Consider the following 26531-nt stretch of genomic DNA (forward strand, 5'->3'; position numbering starts at 1 on the left):
CTTTCCTGCTCCTGTTTATGTATGAGCAAGCCTAGGTTTACAAATATTCTCCTTGAGTATAGGTTACTCTCATTTAAGGTCATGGTCTGCAGCTGAGATTCTGGAATATTTTTTTCATAGTCCACATATAGAGTACCATTTCAGGCATTGTTTTTTTACCCTTTCCAGACAGATTTGATTTTAATTTTTCCAAACCTAGAGAATATTTGAAGAATGTATCTTCACTCCTCCGCCTCTCTGTACCCTTGTAGTTGGTAGCCGGAGATCTTTTTTGTTGGCCTGCAAAATGCATCAGAATGTTTGTGGCAGAGGTGAGGCTATATATACTTCTTCATGGTATCTCAAGTAATAGAACTATTTGAATGACAAGGCTGTGAACAGGTTAACCAACCTTACTTTGAGTTCTAGTCCTTTTTCTTCTCTTGTATGCAGAATATTTCTCTCTGGATGTTTTTCCATCAACTCAAATTAAACCTATCTCAAACTAAACTCATCATTTCCATCCCCCATCTCCTGCAAATATGCTCTTTCTTCCAGTTTCTCTCCTTTTTTTTATGTTGCTACTATTCACCCAGGTCTCTAGTCCCCAAACGTCTCATTTTCCAATTCATTTTAAAAGTTCTTTTAGTTCTTTTATTCTCTCAGACTTATCACTCCTCAGAGTTCCATTGCCATCGGTAGTTGATAGGTACTATTAATCTGTTATATACTTATTACCTTGTTAGGTGAAGGGGGAAAGAGAATTGTGAGATATGGTCTTTGTCTCTAAAGAACTTAATATCTAGTTGAGGAGACAGTTTACATACATGAAAATAGTGAACATTACCAGACAGCATATAATTAAATGCTAAATTTGGTGGCACAGTTTTAAGTGTTAGAAGTTAAAGGAAGGAAAGAGATAAAATGTGGGCTTGAATCCTCAGAGAAAACTTAATTGAGGACATGGGATTTGAACTATGTCTTGAAACAACATAGGTTGGTATTGGATAGGCATTTAAAGTGAGTAGAAAACAGGACCAGTTAATGAGTATTTTGAACATAAGATTTTTGGAAAACTTTGGCAGCTATCTATGTGTTGAGTACTATTGAGAAATAGGATTTGAAAGGGAGAGATAAATCACTGCTTTGACTTTGGCTACAAAACTACTGGATAAATCTTCCAAGAGTAGCATTTTAATTTTGTTTGTCCCCCAACTCAGGAACCTCTAGAAACTGTCTTTCCATTTTGATTCTGGTCCAGACTTCGTTGGTATTCTAGGTATTCTGGGATCTACCAGCCTTTTCCCACTGATACCCATATGTTTTGTGCCTACAACAGACTTGGTGTTTTGACTTATCCCTTCTATTTGCTTTTGTCATTTCTGCCTTTTTTCCATTCCTTCAAGTTCTATCTTAAAACTTACCACCTCTTAACACCTTCTCTGATGACTTCCACCCACTCACATAGCTGTCCCTCCTGAATTCCTCTGAAAATAGTTCATAATGTAATCATGTAGGTTTTCCCCCAATAATTTAGAGTGTATATATATACACTCTAAATTTTATGTGTGTGTGTGTGTGTATATATATATATACTTTCTATAAGGTGGTAATTGCTTTTAGGGGTTAGGATAATGTTTTATACTTGATTGTTCCTCTTGGTACTGTGTACCACTCAGAATATGTACTTGGTGCTGAATTGGTAGCTTTTAAGGAATTAGTTTGTTTTTTTTTATTTCAAACCCTGATGATTTGTAATATTAGGGTACTTTTTTGATGCACTTTTTTATTATGGACTTTAAGATATACGTAACAGTGATAACTTTCAAAGTATAATTTAACGAATAGAGAGCAAATTTCAAAGAATGTCATGGGTCACAGTGGCACATTATTGTAAAATATAACATACATATAGATAGGTATCAGCTTTCCATGTACAGCTCAACAAACAGTTATATAGTTAACTTCAAAAATTGTTATGGGTTACAGTTGCAAGTTTCAGTTCTTTCCTTATTATGAAATATAGGGTATATACAGAAAGGTGAAGACTTTCAAAACACAATTCAACGAATAGCTATAGAGCAAATTTCAAAGAATGTTACAGGTTACAATTCCACTGTGTCATTTACCTTCTTCCAGTTATTCCAACATCCCAGAATCTAAAAAATATGTATATATTTATATAAAGTTTCAATATTCATAGACATTTGTTAAATCTTATCTTGTTTGTTGCTACCCTTTCCTCTCACTTAATCTCTTTCTCCATCTCCAGGGGTGTGTAGGTGGTGAACACCCTAATTTTTTCATATTAAAAAGGGTTGTCGACAGTATGGGGAAGGGGGCTGCATCTGATTGTTGTTCTTAGAGGCTATTGCCTCTGGGTTTTAGGACTTGTCTGGCATAGGAACACTGGTGTATTTAAGTTTCTGAGACATAAAACTTAGTGAGTGAATCTTTTATAGAATCCCAGGTAGGGACCTAGGTATTTGGGGACTACTTTCGGCAAGGGCATGGCATACTGTGGCCTTACCCTACTGTTAGGGTACTTTTTGTAAAATTTGCCTGCTATCATGCCGGGCACATAGTACTCCCCTTAGTAAATGTTAGTTTAATCCAAGTAACTTAGTAGATCCTAAATCCAAAACCACTTTTCTGCTGTTCCATGGAAAATAGAAGACAGAAGATAATGGCTAAAATCACTGAATCCAAGTTATCTGAGAGATACTCTTTCCTCTGTTTTCTACTTTGAGTCTCTCCTTAATCTGTATTCTTAAGTATATTTTAGTCATTTATCTTTGACATCTTTTCACTTACTGCCTCATGTAGGTTTTCTAAATAATTTATGTTTGTAGATGGAGATAAATTGTGTGCGTTAACTGCAGCTTAAGAGAAGAGACTGGAGTATTTTAGAAAGATTAATCCTTATTAAACTCTAATTGATCTGTGTTGTGTACTCTTCCTGTCTATCTGAGTTTTCAAATTTTAATAAAATATCTGTAATGAAGAGATTATCTGTTATATTCAGAATTGACCTTAAGAAAACATTTGACTATCCATGAAACCAGATATTGAAATGAACTAAGAATACTATGTTTAAGGAAATAGGGTTTGGTAAAAACAACCTACATTTTGTTGGGATTTAGTTTTATTCTTTAACAGCATCTTAAAATATCTGCAGTGACTTTTAAAACAACATATTAAATTATTATTTTAAATAGTATTTCTCCTACCCCCTTTAAGAAGCTATTAGGGTAATTCAAGAGTACTAGGTTTATATATAATAATATCTCAGTGTTCTGAGTGGTGTTGTCATTTCAGTAGGGTTGAAAAACTACAAGAACTGTGTAATCCTGGCTGTAGAAATGTGCTAGTATTAGCTTACCCTTCTTTGTTTCAGGGGATGGTTCTTGGGCAGTACATATAGTCATCTGGAATTAATTAGTGTGTGTGTGCATGTGTGGGGGAGAATGAGAGAGAAAGTGATGATTAATTTTCTTGGTTAGCTAAAACAAAATAGTGAAAAAACAATTGTGTAAGGCAGACTGCATCTTCTTCAACAGTTTATGTTGGTTAAAATAATTTCTTTTTAGGGGTGGTGCCCTATACAGTCCTTAACTTCTAGGAATGTTCTTGTTCTTGTCTGAAATGTCCTGATAATAAAAGACAGTACTTCTTTTGAGTTGGGATTTCTTTAGGAATTGATTCTTTTACTTTCTTCACAGGTTGTTTGTATCCGCTCCACTTGGAATGCTCTCTCCCCAAAGCTGAGCTGTGACACAAGACCTCTCATTTTAAAAACCCTCAGTGAGCTGTTTTCTCTGGTTCCTTCCTTAACAGTCAATACAGCAGAATATGAGGTATGCATTTGAAGTTCAACAAGTTGATTGTTTCTACATTGGAAAGCCATGTGTGTTATAATAACTTTTGGAGTAAATATTCATAATCTTGTTGGCCAAAGATCCATTAGCATTTATGTTCCCAGAACATACTGATACCTTTATGGACACTTAGGAGTAGGAAGATATCTACCCTTATCAATTTTGCATCTTTAAGACTTTTTTACATAAAGAACACCAAGTCTTCTCACTTGCCAAGTAACCAAATCAATGCTAACATGTTGTATTAAAAGAGTTATCGTCAAGATTTTAAACAGTAAGTGTGTTTAAAATACTGTTTCTAAAATAGCAGAATTCATAACAGTTTAAGTTTATTTTGTTAATGTTTTAAGTTCTGTAAAGTAACTTACAAGAACTTTAACAAAGGCGGGGTAGATTCTTCCAATATTATGGATTTATTGACGTTTGTGTTTTCTAGCTTTGCCATGGAGTTTTAATTTTTATGTTAGTTCACATTTTCTATATTGTCTATAATTTTGAGGACCATTGCAAAATCAAACTGTGTCATAGAGGAAAATAATTTTATGAATTGCTTGGTGTTTGTCATTGTAGTGAGTTAAAACACTTAGTGGTAGAATCTTTTCTATAAGATTCATATATTGCTGCATAACTTTTCCTTCAATATCTCTTATCTGAAGTGAAATGAGGAGTCAGGGCGTGCTGAATTAATTTCTTTCTCCACTTTTGTAAACTGTTATCTCTTTCATGCTCACCTTTTTTCCTTTTCCTTCCAAGAGAATCCGTTGATTTTCAGTTGCAGTCTCATTGTACTTTTAGTTTGATTTAGTGCTTCACAAACTTTGATAAACTACTGTTCCATTAGGTTCCAGTAATAGTCCTTTGCCACATGTGATTAGACAGGATTTTAAGGTAATACTTCTTTTAATCATTCTAAATGCTGTGCAAAGAATAAAATAAAATTTGTCCTTACTGAGGATACAGTGCCTAACACAGTGCCTAGCACATAATGTGAATTCATCAAGTAATTATGGAATGAATGAATGAACCAGTATTGGGCTTTTGGGGCTTTTGATTTAAGGTATTAAAAAAAGAATCAGTTTGTGTATTCTAGAATATTTAGTTCACCAACAGTCTTTTTTATGACTACTATTCATAGGTTCTTGCTCTAATGTTGTCAGAGATTCTGTAGGACTGCTGATTAGCAGCTAAAATTAAAATCCAAAGTTAAGGGTATGTTATGTACATTTATTTTCTGTTTTCAAGGGTTGAAATCATATATTTTGTATTGCTTGTATTTTGAGTTGTTGAGATTTAATTACGGGTTAATATATGAAGTGGTTTGTGTGACGGTTTCTTACGTTTGCTTCCCCATGGCTATGAATTGTCTTTTGAACTAGGTGTCTGCCCCTCTCCGTCCCCACTCCCACCACCTGATTTTACATTCTTTTCCACTGGCATCTTATTTTTATTCATCTTCATGCTTATATAACATTAGGATTCCTCTTGTGTTCAGAGAGACTTCTTGGGGACCTTTGCATTCATTCCTTCCCTCCCAGTTGAAGGGCTCCTTTCAGTGACCATATTCCCCTTGGAAGCAGAAGTGAAGAAACAGTAGAGGGAGACACCTCTCTCTCTCTCTCTCCCCCTCCTTCTCTCTCTCTTTCTCTCCGCCCCCCGCTTCTCTTTCTCTCTGTGTGTGTTTGGATAATTTGTTTTCTTTTTCCTGCCTGGAATTTGCTTGCATGAATGTTAGAGTTGAATTTAATTTTCCCAAAACATTTCTGAGTTCATTATTATCCTTTAATCACCTCAGGGTCTGCATTTGCCTCATCTGTAACACCTTGCAGAATCTAGCCTCATTCTACTTCTCTGTGACCTGCATTCCAGGAAAGCTAGACCACTTGTAGTTTCCTATTGCTATCTTCAAGCTATCTTCAAACTTCCTCTGTTTCTTTTCCTTTGTTCATGTTGTTTGTCTAGAATTGCCTTCCTTTTAATCTCTAATTTTAAAACATATTTTAGGAAATAAAGGATTGGTTTAACTCATTCCATCCTTTAAAAATTTATCTGCAAGCAGGAGTCTTTTGTTCCCAAAGTCCTTTATCCATATCATTCTTAGGGCAACTATTTCTATTTTAATTTATAGAAATATGCTTACATACATTATTTTCCCTGTTAAATATAAGCTTGTTGAAAATAAAGTCCATGTTTCAGTTACATTGTATTCTCTGAATTGCTTTGTACAGTGTTTGGTACATTTATTCATTGACTCAGAACATATTTATTAAAACTGTGCTAGGCCTTATAGATACAAATAAATAATAATAGATACTATTTTTTAGTATCTCTCATATTTCCAGCATTCTTCTAGTTACTTTATACCAATTAGTTCTAATATCTGAAAAGAAGGTATTATTTTTTATTTTCTAGGCAAAGCAGTGGAGGTATTGAGAAGTCCATTCATTCACCAAACAAATATTTATTAAGTACTTGTTATGTGTTAGACAAGTAACTTGACCAAGATAGTAGTTACTAAGTGAAAGCTTGTGTTTAAACTGAGGACTTCCTAGTTCCATAGCCTGTATTTTCCATTATGTCGTATTGTCAGTCCCTTGCCTCCGGAGGGTTAAAGGTTGGTAATGAGATAAACATAAGCAGTGATAATTATAACATTTTATTAGTACAGTTTATTAAACGGCCATGAGACTGTGGTAGTGAAAGTAACCAACATTCTTAGAAGGACTTTGAGGAAACTTGGTACCATTTGACATGGGTCTTGAAGAATTAATAAAATGCTGGTTCCCATTGAATTTAGGGAATAGAATGTGCAAAGGCAAGGAGGTACAGAAGAACCTTATATGATTTAGAAAGGTAAGAAGTTAGATGTGGCTGAAATGAAGATGACTCTGAGCGTTGGAAGACAAAAGACTTTTTGTGCTCAATCAATTATTTTAGTAATTATTTGTCATCTGTGAAGAACTGTTCTAGGCTCTGTGATCTAGGCATTTTAAATTAAAAAGAACAGCCATTGCCCTAAGGAGTGTGTGTCTTGTATCTTATGACAGCTTGGAGTGGGGAGAACCCTTTTCTGGGTAGGGGATAAGGAATAGTGACCTTTTCATTTTATGAATGATGGGTAAATATAGATTAAGTCAATTATTGGTGGTATAATTTTAAAAGTGATGGATTTTCCACTATTTTCTACTTAAGGCTGTTTGTTTTCTGCTTTATCTTTGTCTTAAAATTTTATTTTGGTGTTTGTTGATTTTTCAGAATTTTAAAGTTCAAGTCCTCAGCTTCCTCTGGACTCACACCCAAAACAAGGTACTATAATAAGGGTGCCAGTGAAACAGAAGAAAGCTGGGGAACAAAGTGTAAAATAAGACTCTAAGAATAAAAAATACAACTCCCTTGAAATAATGACTTCCTGATTTTAAAAACTTGTGACATAAGTTTGTGTTTTAACAATTATTCTCAATTTATGTCAATTAATACATTTGCATTAAAAAGTGAACTTAATGGGAATGTTTTGGTAATGGATGACGGTAATAGTAGCACAACATTGTGAATGTAATTAACGGTACTGAAATATATATCTGAATGTGGATAAAAGGGGAAATGTTAGGTTATGTATATGGTTACAGAATAAAAATTTTTAAAAAATCCATGGAACTGTACTACACAAATAATGAACCCTAAGTTAAACCATGAAGTATAGTTAATAGCTCAGTATAAAAATATGTTTTCATCAATTGTATCAAATGTACCACACCAATGCAAGGTGTAAATAATAGGGTGGTATATGGGAATCCTGTATTTTATGCATGATTTTTCTGAAAACCCACAACTTCTCTATTAAAAATATAGTGAACGTAATAAACTTTATGAATATGACAAATATGAAGAGAGGCTTTTGCCATTATCTCATATTTTCATGGGATCCTTCCCCTTTTCTACTTTGCCCCCTCCCAGACCAATAAGGCTACCAAACAAACAAAAAATCTGGTCAGTTTTCAGATGTCATTTCCAATCAAGGAGTATAGAGAAGAGAGTAGGGTGATACTCCTCTCCTGGGTGAAAGCATTTAGATTCCAAAAAGCTAACCTATCCCATTATTAGATGGAGAATCAGAACCCAAACCCAAGCCTATCAGATTATCTTTTGGGGACTTGAGCAATTAGGAGTTATTTTATGTTTAATGTCCAAAGTAGGATAAAAATTTTGTGCTTCTGACCCTTCTGCCCAGTAATGTTTTCTCTCTATTCTCTCATTGGGATAGATGCTCCAGAAATATGTTTACTACTGATAATTTTTTCCATTTGTTCTTACTTTTCTCCTCACACCATTTCACTATTCCCTCAATATTTTCTTTAGATATAAATGAGGATAAAGTTCCTTGATCTCTCTTCTGAAATTGCTAATAAATATCCTTTTGGTTTAAACAAGGCTTGAATACCATTCTAAATTACTGATTTAGAACCTGGAGGTTGGTGAGGGAGAGTTTTCTTTCTTCCTCCAGAGTTGATGTTTAATATTTTGTTTCCTTTGTTTGTTTGCTTTTTGTTTATCTCCATCTAGGATCCAGTTGTTGCAAATGCTGCATATAAATCTCTGTCACACTTAGTGCAGGAGATCATACCATTCTTCATTGCCTGAAAGGTAGGCATTTGTTTCTCACTGTACCTCTTTCCTACTGGGTTTTTGCAACTCTATCTGTATCACCCCTCTTAGGAGATCCTTACCTGATTGCTGTTTGTGGAACTCCAGATATGTTGTCCATGAAAGATAAGAATTCATGTTCATATTTTGTTTAATCTGTAAAGACTGTAGATAATGGAATTTAAAATCTCTTTGAAACAGTATGAGAGATACTATGATGCAAATGAAATTTTCTTAAGGTGCCGGGATATTTGCTACATACATTTTACCATGCCCCTGCTCTAGAAGATTTGCACCACGTAGGGAACTGCTTTGGTCAAGTCAGTGCACCATCTTGGCCTTCATAAGACAGAAGTTTTATACCACCTATGCAGCCAGAGATCTTTATTTGTGATATAGAATTGAGATGCCATGTGAAAAATATTTGCCATTTGTTAGTATAGTGTGAAATAATCTGTAGATTTGCCTCAGAGAACTGAATAAAAGTATCAGTGTCTTTAAGGGTTAGCACATAGTATAACATTATCTCAATTTTCAGACTAAACTAAAACATACAGCATTTTCTAGTATCTGCCTAATATAACCAACCTTAAAATTATAAGGTCATGTTGAGGAGTTAAATGCCTCATTTCACCTTTAATGTCATCACTAATTCAAGTGCATGCAGATGTTTGTACGGTAGACATTGTGTTGGATGAAGTTATGTATAACATTACCAGAATCCATCCTTGAGTTCAAACCGCGAGAAGCTATGACATGAATTTCTTAGAATCCTCAGGCATTAAAATGGTCTGACTTTTTCTTCTGGATTGAGTTTGTACAGGGATTAGATGCCAGTAGGAGCCTGGCAGACTTCTATTTACTTAGTTGAATTGGGGCCACTCTATCATGGGGGGCTAAAGACAGGTTCTTATAAACTTAAATTATAAGGCATGACTCCCTCATTAATTGTGGATTCATAAAGGCAGATTGACCAGCTTGGCATGCAGTTATCACAAATGGGAAGGCTTAAGAAAAGGTGTTCTGTGGAGTATAAATTAAAAGATCAGACTTCAGACTGTACTTCTGTGACTAGCAATATCTATAGCTGCTAAAAAAAAATTTTTAAGGAAGGCAAGAAAAGTAAAAAAGCATAAAAGAGCTACATATAAATCTGATGCACAAACTCTTACCAATAGATTTGCTCCAGCATCTGGAAAGATACCTTTTTATTATTATTTTTAATAAGCAATTGCTCATTAAAGTCACAGCATAGCAATTACCTTTATTTTTAACTCTTATTCCTAAAATTTTCCAGTTGGAATATTTTAGCATTTTTAATTATTAAAATTCTCACATACTGTTAACTATTTAAAATCTACCTCTTTAAATAGTATAACATGTTTATATCTACCTTAGAGCCATTTTCAGTTTTTGATTGTTAAGAGTTTATTCTCAGTTAAATGATATAATCATTCAAATGTTAGCTACTTCCTTAATACAACTTTTCTGTACAATCTGGTCGCTGAATGGACTTAAATAGTTCTTCATATCTTCCAACATAAAGGGTAATGATATCTTAGGGTTGGGATTTCTATATGTTTGGGTTTTCACTCTCAGAATGTGAAGAGCTATCAGGGAAAGCTCATATAAGCTTATCCTTTCATAGCCATGATTTTGATTATTTTTTTTCTGTCCTAATCCCCTTCTGGGATATGACCTGCCCCCAGAAGTAACAATGGCTTACTATTATGGATATTCTCAACTGGGGTTGGGTAGAAAGGGCATAAATGGTTTGAAGGAGTCCTCCCCACTCTGACCCCCAGCTTCTGATAAAGGACATGTCATTTTCATATGGAAAATCATTGCTTCTAAGACTGCACCATGCTTTCTTCCTCTTCTTTTTGGTACTGCTTTTAAGTTTGGTTCTTTGAATACCTAAAAACAAAAAGTCCAGAAAGTCGTCAGTGTGTTCATGTCCCAAACAAATCTCCAATGGCTAAGGATACACCAAGTCAGCTCTCCACTTCTGTTTCATAGATGATGGCAATGATGTGAAACTGAGGATTATTTACTATGAAAACACATTTTCAAATGTTTCAAAAGCCAGGCCAGGTAGGGACTTCTATTATAGAAAAACTAAAATTCTTCCCTTTGTCGGAGAATACCCACTCTACATGGATGGCAAGTGGTTCACAAAGCTTAAGGTTACCCATATACCTTTCCAGTGAAAGTACGTCCACATTCTCTTTCCACCTTATGAAATAAACTTTTAAATGAGCTCACTGTGAATTTAAAGTAGAAATAGAAATTTTAATAAGATAATGCATCCTTACCAAAGTAGCTGTACTAACTTCAGCTTCTTCTGTAAATGCTACCCTTCTTTAAATTTACTAAAGAATATTTGTTGTTGACTGGTGAGTGTTCTAATTTGCTAATGCTGCTGGAATGCAAAACACCGGAGATGGATTGGCTTTTATAAAAGGGGGTTTATTTGGTTCCACAGTTACAGTCTTAAGTCCATAAAGTGTCCAAGGTAACACATCAGCAATCGGGTACCTTCACTGGAGGATGGCCAATGGTGTCCAGAAAACCTCTGTTAGCTGGGAAGGCACGTGGCTGGCGTCTGCTCCAAAGTTCTGATTTCAAAATGGCTTTCTCCCAGGACGTTCCTCTCTAGGCTGCAGTTCCTCAAAAATGTCACTCCTAGTTGCACTTGGGATATTTGTCCTCTCTCAGCTTCTCTGGAGCAAGAGTCTGCTTTCAACAGCCATTTTCAAACTATCTCTCATCTGCAGCTCCTGTGCTTTCTTCAAAGTGTCCCTCTTGGCTGTAGCTCCTCTTCAAAATATCACTCACAGCTGCACTGAGTTCCCTCTGCCTGTCAGCTCATTTATATGGCTCCACTGATCAAGGCCCACCCTGAATGGGTGGGGCCATGCCTCCATGGAAATATCTCATCAGTGTTATCACCTACAGTTGGATGGGGCGCATTTCCATGCAAATCTAATCAGCACCAAAACTAATCTAATCTGCTCCACAAGACTGTATCAAAGAATATGGCTTTCTCTGGGGAACATAATACATTCAAACTGGCACAGTGAGCATCAATTTATACTCAATAAGCTTGTTGAAAGCTGACAGGCTGGGTAGAACAAAAGGAGTAGGAAGAGTTTGCAGACATCAGAAGGAATATTTAGGGTTGAGTGAAACAGTATGCCTAAGATAAGATGGAAATTGTCAGTAGTAGAACTGAATGAAATACCATGAGTTAGGGATTTGAATACCAAATTCATTAACTTATGTTTCTTGTCATTGTTGTGTTCTCAGGAAGTTCTGTGGGATTAGAGGTGATAGACTCCTAATACTTGCCTTAGTTTCATAATTATTTATTGGAAATCTAAGAGCTAAGCCCTGACTTTTGAAATGGGAATGTTGCATGAATATATGTGTTTTGTTAGTTTGTAAAAATATCATTAATCATTTTACACTTGCATATCTAAAATTGGCACAAAAATTTACTAGCCGCCTTTGAAGGCTTGTTGATTCTAATGTTGAAAAATAGATGCAAATTTTTTTTCCCATTTAGTTTATATTTATTCTGTTCTTTTTATTTAGTTATCCTTCCCCCCTGCCTTCTGGCACCAAGAAAACTATAGAGGGGTTTTTCTGGTAAGAGAATCAGTAATGGATAAACATTTAGATGGAAGATTGATTCTCCTCTCTGACTTGGGTTCATTAAAAAATATTCAGCTATTTAAAAATTGAACTTTTAATTATAGATATCTTAAAATAGATTGTTTTGTTGATTTCTACAGTTAATTTTAGCAGTGAGTAATATAAAAGAAGTAATTATGCACCCAGAGTTGGTATAAATATGGTGTAAGCAGTTTGGCTTTGATTAACCTGAATGTCACTGCATTCATCAGAAGCCAGTTTGTTTTTTTTTGTTTTTTTTTAATGAATTTATGCAGGTACTTCTCATGTTCCAAATAAAATTCTTTATTTTTGCACAAATTCCTGGATTTTCATAGATTACATGTACAGAAAAGTGGTTGAAAGGTTATCTGGCTTAGAACCCACAGTGATGCTTTTTGTAGGCTAAGCTTTCCGGTATGCAACTTGAGCAGATTTTAAAAATAATTTGTTATATATTTGACCTTCCATTTAGGTTTTTTTCAACAAAGCTTAGCTATAATTGGAAAAGTTTATTTGTTCTCTGTGTGTATTTTTAAATACATGCAGTTTTCCTGGGTGTTTCAGCAGCTAAGGTAATATAATTGCCAAAAGTTTATAACATTAACAGGTATTCTTTCATATGACTCCTCTTGATTCGCCTCAGTTTTACTCACATTGATCTTATTCCTTTGTTGCACACAAACCTAGGGAAAAGACAGGAGTTAGCATAGGAAAGCTGGAAAGAACAAAATCTTTAAGAGGTGAGCAGAGGAGGAGGGAAATGTAATGGAATTAAGGTCTAACAATAGGTGCTAAATTGTCAAGGAGAATCTACTAACCTTTGAGGAAACAAAATTGAAGAAATGATCATATCCTTATAAGTACTTAGACTGTATCACCATACTTAAACATCAGTAATCCATGATTTCTTTGTTAAAATATATGCATATGTGAGATGTGGCAATATGCTATTTACTGCATAGCAGGTAATTAGTATAGTTACCCAGTTATGTGAATGCAGAATTTGATAATTTAAGATGATGGGTTGATATTCTTTATCACCAACTCTATAAGTCCTTCTATAGCGGCTGTCAGAAATATCGATGGCCTGGTTGCTGTTATTCATTTTAAGTAATTTAAGTTTACTGAGCAGTAAGACTAGATGAGATAAAATATGTACAAAAATAATCATATCCCTTTATCTTAAATAATTCTGGAATCAGAGGCATTGGGTCATATGGCGTGGTTCACACACCAGTTAAAGGCCCTTCTGAAGGTTCTTCCTTTCTTTTCTTTCTTTTTTTTTTTTTAATATTGTTGTCTTCTTTTCCCTCCTTCCTTCTTTTCTTTCTTTTTCAAACAGTTTTATTGAGCTATAATTCACATACCATACAATTCACGCATTTGAATTATACAATTCAATGGTTTTAGTGTCTTCACACAGTTGTGCAACCATCACCACAATCTAAGTTTAGAACAATTTTGTCCCCCCAAAAGAAACCTGATTAGTCTTCCCCTAGCCCTAAGAAATCTATAATTTAGTTTGGGCTTTACGGGTTTGCCTATTTTGGACACTTCATTTGGGAGGAATCATATAATACGTGGCCTTTTGTGACTGGCTGCTTTCACATACTGTAATGTTTTCAAGGTTCATTCATGTTATAGCATGTATCAATACTTCATTCCTTTTTATGGCTGACTAATATTCCATACGTTATTCTGTTTAATCATTCATCAGTTGACTGGACATTTTATTTGCTTCTACTTTTTGGCTATTACGAATAATGCTGCTATGAACATTCATGTACAAATTTCTATGTAGTCATATATTTTCACTTCTCTTGGTTATATACCTAGGAACAGAATTGCTGGGCCATATGGTAACTCTGTGTTTAACTTTTTGAGGAAGTGTCAAACTATTTCCTAAATGAATCTACCATTTTACATTCCCACCAGTAGTGCATAATAAGGCTTCTGATTTCTCCATATCCTCACCATCCTTCTGAGCTTTCATACTAGCTTAAATGCTCACCTCTGCCTTCTATCTCCCCAAGTCCCTTGTCATTTGTGATTATGTTATATAACAGAGCTTCCCAGCATTGGTGTACCACCAGTGGGTTACCATCTAGTGTCCACCTGATCCATTTCCAACTGTACCATTGTGGACTGGTTAGAATCTCTAAGACAACTCTTAGTAATGATACACTTGGCAAATTCCAAGTAAGTATGCAGACCAGGGTAACATAGAAAACACTGCTTGTCAGAACCAAAGGGTTTGCAAATATCCTAGGATTTCTCTGGTCTGTGATGATATCAAATCAGGGAGGCTTGTCTGATTGTTATTTCTTTAATTATGGCTGGTTCAGCCCTCTGAGAATTAGGTACTCAGTATTGAATCAGAATAAAATCTTGTCTTAAAAAGTGCTCCAGTAGTCAGGTTGCTTTCAGTCCCCCTTCACCAGTGATGAGAACACAAGTTATGGTTGAAAGACTTCATTGGAATTGAGCTTATTATTCTTAAAGAAAAGCGTTTCCTCTCTGCTTTCTTGTATCTCCCTGCAAGAATCCTGACTCAGTGCAGTTCCTAAATGGAACAGTGCTTTGGGGACCTATGAAGAAGACAGTCTGCAGGAAGTGTTAATTATTTCTAAAAATAACTCTGGGAGACAGGCTAATGGTAATGACTGGGTTCTGGCACTTTATGGTTATAGCAACCACTTTTTGTATATTTTGATTTCCTCCCCTAATGCTTAATTGTCTCCATGTGGGCTTTATGATGGTATATCATTCAAAATATTAAAAATTTAATTAATTGCTTGACAGTGACATCTTATGGAAACTACAATAGTGATAATCTTTTTTTCATTTTTTATTTTTGGCTCAAACAAACCTAAGTAATCACAGAACAACCATGAAATCTTCCAAATTGCAAATTAGACATATCAAAGTATAGCTACAAATTATAGATTTTAGTGTTATTATATTCCATAGCAACTAACTGCCAGGTCTAAAAAAAAAAAAATCAGCTAAAGTACTCCATCCCTTCCTAATCTCTACTATATATACTCCACCAGAAGATTTAAAGCTTTGGCATAGAGGTAGGGGCTGGAACCATAAATTTAAAAAAAAAAGTATTAAGACAAGGCAAGTATTTAAGTATAAGCCAAAGAAGTTCAATATATTGAATGCATCAGTGTTTTTTATATTGTCTCATGGTGTAAAATTTTATTAATTTTCTGTAAGAGTCATTGCTTATGCTGGCTTAAGGTAATTTTCTCACTGTATTGCTATTAGTTCTTTAAATGGATCTGAGAGTGTATCTAATAAGATGACTACTGTTTGTTATTTAGTTAATCTGGTAAATGCACAGACTTTTTTTTTTTAATTGTTTTAATGGGCTCTCAACATTGTAGAATGATAGAGTCAAACTCAGTTTTCAAATCTGGACACACAATGGGCAAAGGAAAGATTTCACATCTTTTAGAATTACCATTTCTATCTTGTTATCATTTTAGATAAGACCAGAAATTCATAATCCCGATGAGCTAGAGATGACTGAAGAGGAAGATGATGAGGGAGATGAAAAGGATATAGATCTTTCTGTTCCTGGCTCCTGCTATTTGAATCTGTTGTCACTTACTGCTCCTTCAGTTTTACCAGGTAATTCTATTTAGTGGCTAGAAAGCTAGCAGTTTTCAGTGATTTTACCTGTCTGATTAACTGTGTTCTTATGTGATATATACATACTATAGCTTACGTTAAGCTTAAGTGTTTATTTTTTAACTGAAATACTAAATGCACTCATCTGTTTTTTAACAGATTACTCTAATTTTATAGTGTTCGACACATACCAAAAAAATATTAGACTAGAGAAAAATTGAACTGTAAAACTAGTTTAAACAACCATTTTCACTGAAAAAGTATAATTAATTTGTAGTGGGACTTTAGGTTAACTGGTTCAAATAATGATTCTTTATTATATAAACTGAGTGAAAAAGTCATTAGAATCTTTCTTCAGACATATAAAGGGTAGTTTCATCATTGTAAATTTATTCTTTCTATAACATTATTCCAAAGACATTGCTGATATTTGAGAACTATAAATTAATTGCTGTTTCTAAATGGATCATATTGTGTGGTCATTCAGTTATGATAAAAAGTTGACATGAGTTTTTACGTTTTAAAAAATTTACCCCAAGGCTTGCATGTGCTAATCACTCTATATGGATGTTGTGTTTAGAAATATTGATGTGCCTCTATTACTGTATACCCTTCCCAAGAAACAGTAGGTGGTCCCATCTGAGAAATTTGTATGATTATGGACTATGATAGGGAATTTACATTTTATTTTACATTTTGTTTTCCGACTAATGAAAAGATGTCCCAACTGATCCATTGTTTGGCCCCAATTCTACCTTGCATGTTAATAGATGTAAAAATGTAATTTCCAAAAGTGAAGTTCAATAAAACAATAAATGTCATCTTATCCTCTCTTAATCATAAACACACTAGCCTGTAATATTGGAATTTTTTTTTCTTGGGTTTCATCCCTCATGGAAATTCCTGGGAAATTGAGCCAAATGTATACTATTGATTTCTAGACAAAGGTCCTGTCCTGAATACTCCCTCCTTTTATAGAGAAAACTAAATGGCACAACTTAAACAAAGAGTTTACCTTTTCTTCTCTCCTGATACCTTGAACAAGACTCAAAGACTTGCTCCCTGTTCCTCTTTTCTGTTCTCCCTTGGACTCTGGAGTCTAGATCCTCCCCTCTAGTTAATACCCAGTGAGCCTAAGAAAGGAAAAAGCCTCCAGTTATCCAAAGTTTCTCTTCTATCCTAAAGCCACCTTAGCGTCATAAACCCTTTTGGGCCTCTTTAATGCCTTTGTTCACTCTTACATGGATCCTCAACCATAGTCTTTGTGGTATTAGAAGAAATAGGGGAGAATATTTTGCCAAAGTGTGCTGTTGTTTCTGTCCTCCCAGTAGGTGCAATGCTGTGGTGGCCATTAACTGGCCCTCCTACGTTGTTAGTATTTGATGGTTGCCAGAGCCTTTCCCTGGGAACAAAGGGGGAGGTATTTGAAAATAACAACTGTATCCATTTGAGAGAATTCAATAATTGAGTTCAAGAAACCTGTGGGTGGTCCAGATGTCATCTGTGTCTGACAAAGCATGCCATCATGGGCAGAATATTTCACTTTTCTCTTCTTCACTTTCCCTGTGATTATGAGGAGACTAAAAAGAGAACCAGGAAAAAGCACCAACCTTAGAAATCCTGTACCCTGAGAGGTGCAGGGTAGATGATACATACTAGGTCTCCAGGTGCTATATAGGCAGAAAACTGGATTGTACTGAAAGTAAGTGAATCCTCGCCCCTTTCTCCTCTAAATCCCTTTCAAATGAACACAAAATCAGCTGCAAAGTAAATTTAGTAATTTGCATTATTTTAAATAGGGCTGTTACTGGTATTGATTTTTAGAAACTTTTAAAAAATAATTTTAAACATACAAGAAGTTGTGAAAGTAATTTAGAGAGTTCTCATGTTTACCCAAGTATTCCCGTTGGTAACATCTTAGATAACCATAGTACAATATTAAAACTGGAAAATTGACATTGGTACAATATCAAAGACCTATTTGGATTCCACCGATTTTTTTCATATAGTATTTAAATTTTTGATTTTGACTTTTTTTTTTTAACTCAACATAATATCATTGAGATCCATACAAATTGTTGCATGTAGCAGTTGTTCTTTCCTTTTTATTGCTGAGTAGTATTCCATTGTATGGATGTACCACAGTTTGTTTATCCACTTACCTGTTGTAGGATATTTGGATTGTTTTAAAACTTTATATTCTATGGACTTTCAGCTTCTTTTCAAATTCACACATGGTCATTTGGAAGGAAGAGACTAGGGGAAGTGTCAAAGATAATGGTAGAAAATCCTGGTTGCTAGCTTAGTTACTTGGGGAAGATGGGGCTCAGTGTATCAGGTACACTCTATCTCATTGCATTTCACTATCTTTTGAACTATTCTCTGGCTATAATTATTTAAGAATCCCTTGTTTGCTGCAAGTTTGACAGATAGACAAATTTCCATTCCTAGGTTAGACTTTCTTCCTTGGCTCCCAAAGTGGTGTTTAGTCCCTGTTCAGATGTGTACCTGGCCCTTGACATATATTAGCTGCTGCCAGAAGAGGATTCCTCTGGAAAAGCATGAAATTACCTTCCTTTTCTCCTTTCATACCTTGGCTGCTCTATCATCCCAAAAGGATGATTCATAAGTATATTCTGAAAAGTGTACATACATACATGTGTATGTAGGAATTGGAGCATATGTCCTGTAGTTGGATGTTACTCATGTCTTTCATTTAAGTGATGTATTGATCAGGGTCCTTACAGAAAAGGGAAGGCACATTCAGCTGGAATAACTGAGAACAGTTTATTAAGGGGTCTATTTACACTTGTGTTGTCAAAATTAAGGGAAATTCACAAGAGATGGTGAATCATTCCAGCGAAGTTAATGTTCCTATGTCTGAAGAGGTAAGGAAAGGGAGCAGCTCCAGAATAAGAGAACATGTGTGTCATATGATAAGGCTGCCTACGGGATCCACGGCCTTCAAAAGAGGTATACGGGCAACCTGCAGCAAACCCGCAAGAAGGTATCTGGGAAATGCATCCCTTGGCCTCACTCTTTTTCTGCTGTTTGTCCTACCAATTGGGTGAACCCAACCAAAAGCCAGAGGACAAGGGAGCCTGTTGATGCAGTCCCTAAGGAGTTGTTCTTCCAGGACTCGGGGTTGATAAGGGTGGAGAGTGGATCTGGGGGGGGCAAATGGAAAACACCTCAGACAGGTGTTCTCTGAGCTTTAAACAAGAGAAGCTTGGCTGCACCTAAGAGGGTTCAGTATTGAAAAGACAGAACTGGGCACATAATGGATGTACCAGTGAGTATTTGCTGCCTTTAATTGAATCATGGTCATTTTAAGGAGACTTTTAGATCCATTTGGAATGAAATTCTGGTTTAGTTAGATGGATCCTTGATTTCTATTCCTATAATGAGAGGTACATGCAGTGGTTTTTGTTTTCTACTCTGTAAGACTTGTTTAGTTCTGTCTTTTGATGTTCCCATTTCTTCATTGGACAACTTCTAGTGGTACAAAGGAAAATGACACAAACATAAACCTATAGTTTTATCAAGTATCTTGTTTGGGCATCCTTTTGTCTTCTGGTCCCAAATTGCTATGTTTTCTTTTAATAAGTAAAATAGCAAAACAGACCCTGAGCTTAATTAGAGGAAACACAAGCAAAGAAATGATGAATTAATATTTAGTTTTTATTCATTGTATGGATATGGTTACAGAAATGAAAGCCTTCTCTGAAAAGACCTATATGATAAGAATGAGGCAGTCATGTGAAAATCTGGCAGTAGTATTGAAAATGGAAGGACCGACAAATGCAGTGGCCTCAATTAGATATGAACTTTGTGTTTCTGAGGAATGGAAAGAAAGCTATATGGAAGTGTGACCAGGAGGGAGAGTGGTAGATGAGGAATCACAGGCAGGGTCAAGAGCTAGATCATGGAAGTCCCTGATTATGGCCTGAGATGTGTATTTTATTCTGCACAGTGAAAAACCACTGGAAGATTTTAGGGAGGGAAATGACTTAAAATTCTGGCTTCTGGGTAGAGAAAGTGTGTAAGGGGTAGTCATGAGGAGAAGAAATAAAGAAACTATTTTTTTTTTTTTTTTTTTTTTTTACATTGTCTATATTTTATTGGCTTTTGCTTGAGATTCCATGTGTTTTTAATGCAATCTAGGCAAAAAAGACAATAAAAGGAGATGACACAGAATGTAACTCTAAGACAAACTTTGATGCCAGTTTTGCTGAATTAATAAATTGATGAAGTATTTGCAAGTTTGTCTCTGTTTCATCTTTTGTACAAACTTGAATCATTATTTACACAGAAGAAAAGATAATGCAGAAGAGGGAAAATCACTTCCAGAAAATATTTTATTCATGTCTAAGGAATTATTAGGCACCCATTGGGTTGCAAAAACACATCTTCTACCATATACTGGATCCAATTTGGCAGCCATGTTTGGAACCACTGAATATCTATTTAAAATCATGGAATGCTTTTTTAGTTATTTATGGAGGTTATTTAGAAACCAACTCCAATGATATACAAATTCAGCGTTTTTGTCTGTAAGATGATTTTAGATGTCAAATAGGTAACAGGTATGGCATTTGAAAAACCATCCATACTGTGAGGAACCAATCTATTTTTTTTTTTTTTATCATCATTTTATTGAGATATATTCACATACCACACAGTCGTACAAAACAAATCGTACTTTCGATTGTTTACAGTACCATTACATAGTTGTACATTCATCACCTAAATCAATCCCTGACACCTTCATTAGCACACACACAAAAATAACAAGAATAATAATTAGAGTGAAAAAGAGCAATTGAAGTAAAAAAGAACACTGGGTACCTTTGTCTGTTTGTTTCCTTCCCCTATTTTTTTACTCATCCAACCATAAACTAGACAAAGTGGAGTGTGGTCCTTATGGCTTTCCCAATCCCATTGACACCCCTCATAAGCTACATTTTTATACAACTGTCTTCGAGATTCATGGGTTCTGGGTTGTAGTTTGATAGTTTCAGGTATCCACCACCAGCTACCCCAATTCTTCAGAACCTAAAAAGGGTTGTCTAAAGTGTGCGTAAGAGTGCCCACCAGAGTGACCTCTCGGCTCGTTTTGGAATCTCTCTGCCACTGAAGCTTATTTCATTTCCTTTCACATCCCCCTTTTGGTCAAGAAGATGTTCTCCATCCCACGATGCCGGGTCTACATTCCTCCCCGGGAGTCATATTCCACGTTGCCAGGGAGATTCACTCCCCTGGGTGTCTGATCCCACGTAGGGGGGAGGGCAGTGATTTCACCTTTCAAGTTGGCTTAGCCAGAGAGAGAGGGCCACATCTGAGCAACAAAGAGGCATTCAGGAGGAGACTCTTAGGCACAAATATAGGGAGGCCTAGCCTCTCCTTTGCAGCAACCGTCTTCCCAAGGGTAAAACTTATGGTAGAGGGCTCAACCCATCAAACCACCAGTCCCCTATGTCTGTGGTCATGTGAGCAACCATGGAGGTGGGGTAGGCGAATACCCCTGCATTCTCCACAGGCTCCTCAAGGGGGCACTACATCATTTTTTTTCCCTTGTTTTTCTTTCTTTCTTTTATTTTATTTTTTTTAACTTTCCCTTCTTTTTTAAATCAACTGTATGAAAAAAAAAGTTAAAAAGAAAACAAACATACAATAAAAGAACATTTCAAAGAGACCATAACAAGGGAGTAAGAAAAAGACAACTAACCTAAGATAACTGCTTAACTTCCAACATGTTCCTACTTTACCCCCAAGAAAGTTACATAATATAGCAACCTTTCTGTGAACTTGTTCCTACTATATCCATCAGAAATTAACAGACCATAGTCATTTCTGGGCATCCCCAGAACGTTAAATAGCTTATCTGTTCTTCTTGGAATATTGTTCCCCCTTCCTTAATTGCTCTCTACTGCTAGTTCCCCTACATTCTACATTATAAACCATTTGTTTTACATTTTTCAAAGTTCACATTAGTGGTAGCATATAATATTTCTCTTTTTGTGCCTGGCTTATTTCGCTCAGCATTATGTCTTCAAGGTTCATCCATGTTGTCATATGTTTCACGAGATCGTTCCTTCCTACTGCCCGCGTAGTATTCCATCGTGTGTATATACCACATTTATTTATCCACTCATCTGTTGAAGGACATTTGGGTTGTTTCCATCTCTTGGCAATTGTGAATAATGCTGCTATGAACATTGGTGTGCAGATATCTGTTCGTGTCACTGCTTTCCGATCTTCCGGGTATATACCGAGAAGTGCAATCGCTGGATCGAATGGTAGCTCTATATCTAGTTTTCTAAGGAACTGCCAGACTGACTTCCAGAGTGGCTGAACCATTATACAGTCCCACCAACAATGAATAAGAGTTCCAATTTCTCCACATCCCCTCCAGCATTTGTAGTTTCCTGTTTGTTTAATGGCAGCCATTCTAACCGGTGTTAGATGGTATCTCATTGTGGTTTTAATTTGCATCTCTCTAATAGCTAGTGAAGCTGAACATTTTTTCATGTGTTTCTTGGCCATTTGTATTTCCTCTTCAGAGAACTGTCTTTTCATATCTTTTGCCCATTTTATAATTGGGCTGTCTGTACTATTGTCATTGAGTTGTAGGATTTCTTTGTATATGCAAGATATCAGTCTTTTGTCAGATACATGGTTTCCAAAAATTTTTTCCCATTGAGTTGGCTGCCTCTTTACCTTTTTGAGAAATTCCTTTGGGGTGCAGAAACTTCTAAGCTTGAGGAGTTCCCATTTATCTATTTTTTCTTTTGTTGCTTGTGCTTTGGGTGTAAAGTCTAGGAAGTGGCCGCCTAATACAAGGTCTTGAAGATGTTTTCCTACATTATCTTCTAGGAGTTTTATGGTACTTTCTTTTATATTGAGATCTTTGGTCCATTTTGAGTTAATTTTTGTGTAGGGGGTGAGGTAGGGGTCCTCTTTCATTCTTTTGGATATGGATATCCAACTCTCCCAGCCCCATTTGTTGAAAAGACCATTATGGCTCAGTTCAGTGACTTTGGGGGCCTTATCAAAGATCAGTCGCCCATAGATCTGAGGGTCTATCTCTGAATTCTCAATTCGATTCCATTGATCTATATGTCTATCTTTGTGCCAGTACCATGCTGTTTTGGCAACTGTGGCTTTATAATAAGCTTCAAAGTCAGGGAGTGTAAGTCCTCCCACTTCGTTTTTCTTTTTTAGAGTGTCTTTAGCAATTCGAGGCATCTTCCCTTTCCAAATAAATTTGATAACTAGCTTTTCCAAGTCTGCAAAGTAGGTTGTTGGAATTTTGATTGGGATTGCATTGAATCTGTAGATGATTTTGGGTAGAATTGACATCTTAATGACATTAAGCCTTCCTATCCATGAACATGGAATATTTTTCCATCTTTTAAGGTCCCCTTCTATTTCTTTTAGTAGAGTTATGTAGTTTTCTTTGTATAGGTCTTTTACATCTTTGGTTAAGTTTATTCCTAGGTACTTGATTTTTTTAGTTGCTATTGAAAATGGTATCTTTTTCTTGAGTGTCTCTTCAGTTTGTTCATTTCTAGCATATAGAAACATTACTGACTTATGTGCATTAATCTTGTATCCCGCTACTTTGCTAAATTTGTTTATTAGCTCTAGTAGCTGTATTGTCGATTTCTCAGGGTTTTCTAGATATAAGATCATATCGTCTGCAAACAATGACAGTTTTACTTCTTCTTTTCCAATTTGGATGCCTTTTATTTCTTTGTCTTGCCGGATTGCCCTGGCTAGCACTTCCAGCACAATGTTGAATAACAGTGGTGACAGCGGGCATCCTTGTCTTCTTCCTGATCTTAGAGGGAAGGCTTTCAGTCTCTCACCATTGAGTACTATGCTGGCTGTGGGTTTCTCATATATGCTCTTTATCATGTTGAGGAAGTTTCCTTCAATTCCTACCTTTTGAAGTGTTTTTATCAAAAAGGGATGTTGGATTTTGTCAAATGCTTTTTCAGCATCTATTGAGATGATCAATTGATTTTTCCCTTTCGAGTTTTTAATGTGTTGTAATACATTGATTGTTTTTCTTATGTTGAACCATCCTTGCATGCCTGGAATGAACCCCACTTGGTCATGGTGTATGATATTTTTAATGTGTCTTTGGATTCGATTTGCAAGTATTTTGTTGAGGATTTTTGCATCTATATTCATTAGGGAGATTGGCCGGTAGTTTTCCTTTTTTGTAGCATCTTTGCCTGGTTTTGGTATTAGATTGATGTTAGCTTCATAAAATGAGTTAGGTAGTGTTCCATTTTCTTCAATGTTTTGAAAGAGTTTGAGTAAGATTGGTGTCAGTTCTTTCTGGAAGTTTGGTAGAATTCCCCTGTGAAGCCATCTGGCCCTGGGCATTTATTTGTGGGAAGATTTTTGATGACTGATTGGATCTCTTTGCTTTTGATGGGTTGGTTGAGGTCTTCTGTTTCTTCTCTGGTCAGTCTAGGTTGTTCATATGTTTCCAGGAAATTGTCCATTTCTTCTACATTGTCCAGTTTGTTGCCATACAGTTGTTCATAATATCCTCTTATAATTTTTTTAATTTCTTCAGGATCTGCAGTTATGTCACCTTTTTCATTCATTATTTTGTTTATATGGGTCTTCTCTCTTTTTGATTTTGTCAGTCTAGCTAGGGGCTTGTCAATCTTGTTGATCTTCTCAAAGAACCAACTTTTGGTGATATTTATCCTCTCTATTGTTTTTTTGTTCTCTATGTCATTTATTTCTGCTTTAATCCTTGTTATTTCTTTTCTTGTACTTGGTTTAGGATTGGTTTCCTGTTCATTTTCTAGCTTCTTCAGTTGATCCATTAGTTCTTTGATTTTGGCTCTTTCTTCCTTTTTAACATATGCGTTTAGTGCTATAAATTTCCCCCTTAGCACTGCTTTTGCTGCATCCCATAGGTTTTGGTATGTTGTGTTCTCATTTTCATTCGTCTCTATATATTTAGCAGTTTCTCTTGCTGTTTCTTCTTTAACCCACTGATTGTTTAGGAGTGTGTTGTTTAACCTCCAGGTATTTGTGAATTTTCTATGTCTCTGATGGTTATTGACTTCTAATTGTATTCCATTGTGGTCAGAGAATGTGCTTTGAATAATTTCAATCTTTTTAAATTTATTGAGGCTTGTTTTATGTCCCAGCATATGATCTATTCTGGAGAAAGTTCCATGAGCACTAGAAAAGTATGTGTATCCTGGTGATTTGGGATGTAATGTCCTGTATATGTCTGTTAAATCTAATTCATTTATCAGATTGTTTAGGTTTTCAATTTCCTTATTGGTCTTCTGTCTGGTTGATCTATCTATAGGAGAGAGTGATGTGTTGAAGTCTCCCACAATTATTGTGGAACATCAATTGCTTCCTTTAGTTTTGCCAGTGTTTCTCTCATGTATTTTGTGGCACCTTGGTTGGGTGCATAGACATTTACGATTGTTATTTCTTCTTGCTGAATTGCCCCTTTTATTAGTATGTAGTGGCCTTCTTTGTCTCTCAAAACATCCCTGCATTTGAAGTCTATTTTATCTGAGATTAATATTGCTACACCTGCTTTCTTTTGGCTGTTGCTTGCATGAAATATTTTTCTCATTCCTTTCACTTTCTGTTTCTTTGTGTCCCTGTGTCTAAGATGAGTCTCTTATATGCAACATACTGATGGTTCATTTTTTTTGATCCATTCTGCGAATCTATATCTTTTAATTGGGGAGTTTAATCCATTTACATTCAACGTTATAACCGTGAAGGCATTTCTTGAATCAGCCATCTTATCCTTTGGTTTATGTTTGCCATATTTTTCCCCTCTCTCTATTAATATCCTTTATTGTACCCATACCGAACCTCTTTAGTACTGAACCTTTCTCCAAGTCTCTCTGTCCTTTCTTTGTTTCTCTGTCTGTAGGGCTCCCTTTAGTATCTCCAGTAGGGCAGGTCTCTTGTTAGCAAATTCTCTCAGCATTTGTTTGTCTGTGAAAAATTTAAGCTCTCCCTCAAATTTGAAGGAGAGCTTTGCTGGATAAAGTATTCTTGGCTGGAAATTTTTCTCACTCAGAATTTTAAATATATCATGCCACTGCCTTCTCGCCTCCATGGTGGCTGCTGAGTAGTCACTACTTAGTCTTATGCTGTTTCCTTTGTATGTGGTGAATTGCTTTTCTCTTGCTGCTTTCAGAACTTGCTCCTTCTCTTCTGTGTTTGACAGTGTGATCAGTATATGTCTCGGAGTGGGTTTATTTGGATTTATTCTATTTGGGGTTCGCTGAGCATTTATGATTTGTGTATTTATGTTGTTTAGAAGATTTGGGAAATTTTCCCCAACAATTTCTTTGAATACTCTTCCTAGACCTTTAGCCTTTTCTTCCCCTTCTGGGACACCAATGAGTCTTATATTTGGACGTTTCATATTATCTGTCATATCCCTGAGGTCCATTTCGATTTTTTCAATTTTTTTCCCCATTCTTTCTTTTATGCTTTCATTTTCCATTCTGTCATCTTCCAGGTCACTGATTCGTTGTTCAACTTCCTCTAGTCTTGTACTATGAGTGTCCAGAATCTTTTTAATTTGGTCAACAGTTTCTTTAATTTCCATAAGATCATCCATTTTTTATTTAGTCTTGCAATGTCTTCTTTATGTTCTTCTAGAGTCTTCTTGATTTCCTTTATATCCCTTACTATGGTCTCATT

The 26531-nt window shown here is 35.7% G+C and overlaps 1 protein-coding gene across 1 annotated transcript in view; it reads left to right on the top strand.

The window, feature by feature from the left end:
• Positions 1–26531, top strand: part of FOCAD (focadhesin) — a 341517-nt gene that overhangs the window by 186705 nt on the left and 128281 nt on the right. Inside the window, exons 16-17 of the mRNA XM_037798691.1 lie at positions 3702–3836; positions 15668–15812. Coding sequence (XP_037654619.1) covers positions 3702–3836; positions 15668–15812 — 280 coding nt within the window. The remainder of the gene's footprint in view (positions 1–3701; positions 3837–15667; positions 15813–26531) is intronic.

The sequence above is a fragment of the Choloepus didactylus genome, chromosome 10 (genome assembly GCF_015220235.1).
Source record: "Choloepus didactylus isolate mChoDid1 chromosome 10, mChoDid1.pri, whole genome shotgun sequence".
Taxonomy (NCBI): Eukaryota; Metazoa; Chordata; class Mammalia; order Pilosa; family Megalonychidae; genus Choloepus; species Choloepus didactylus.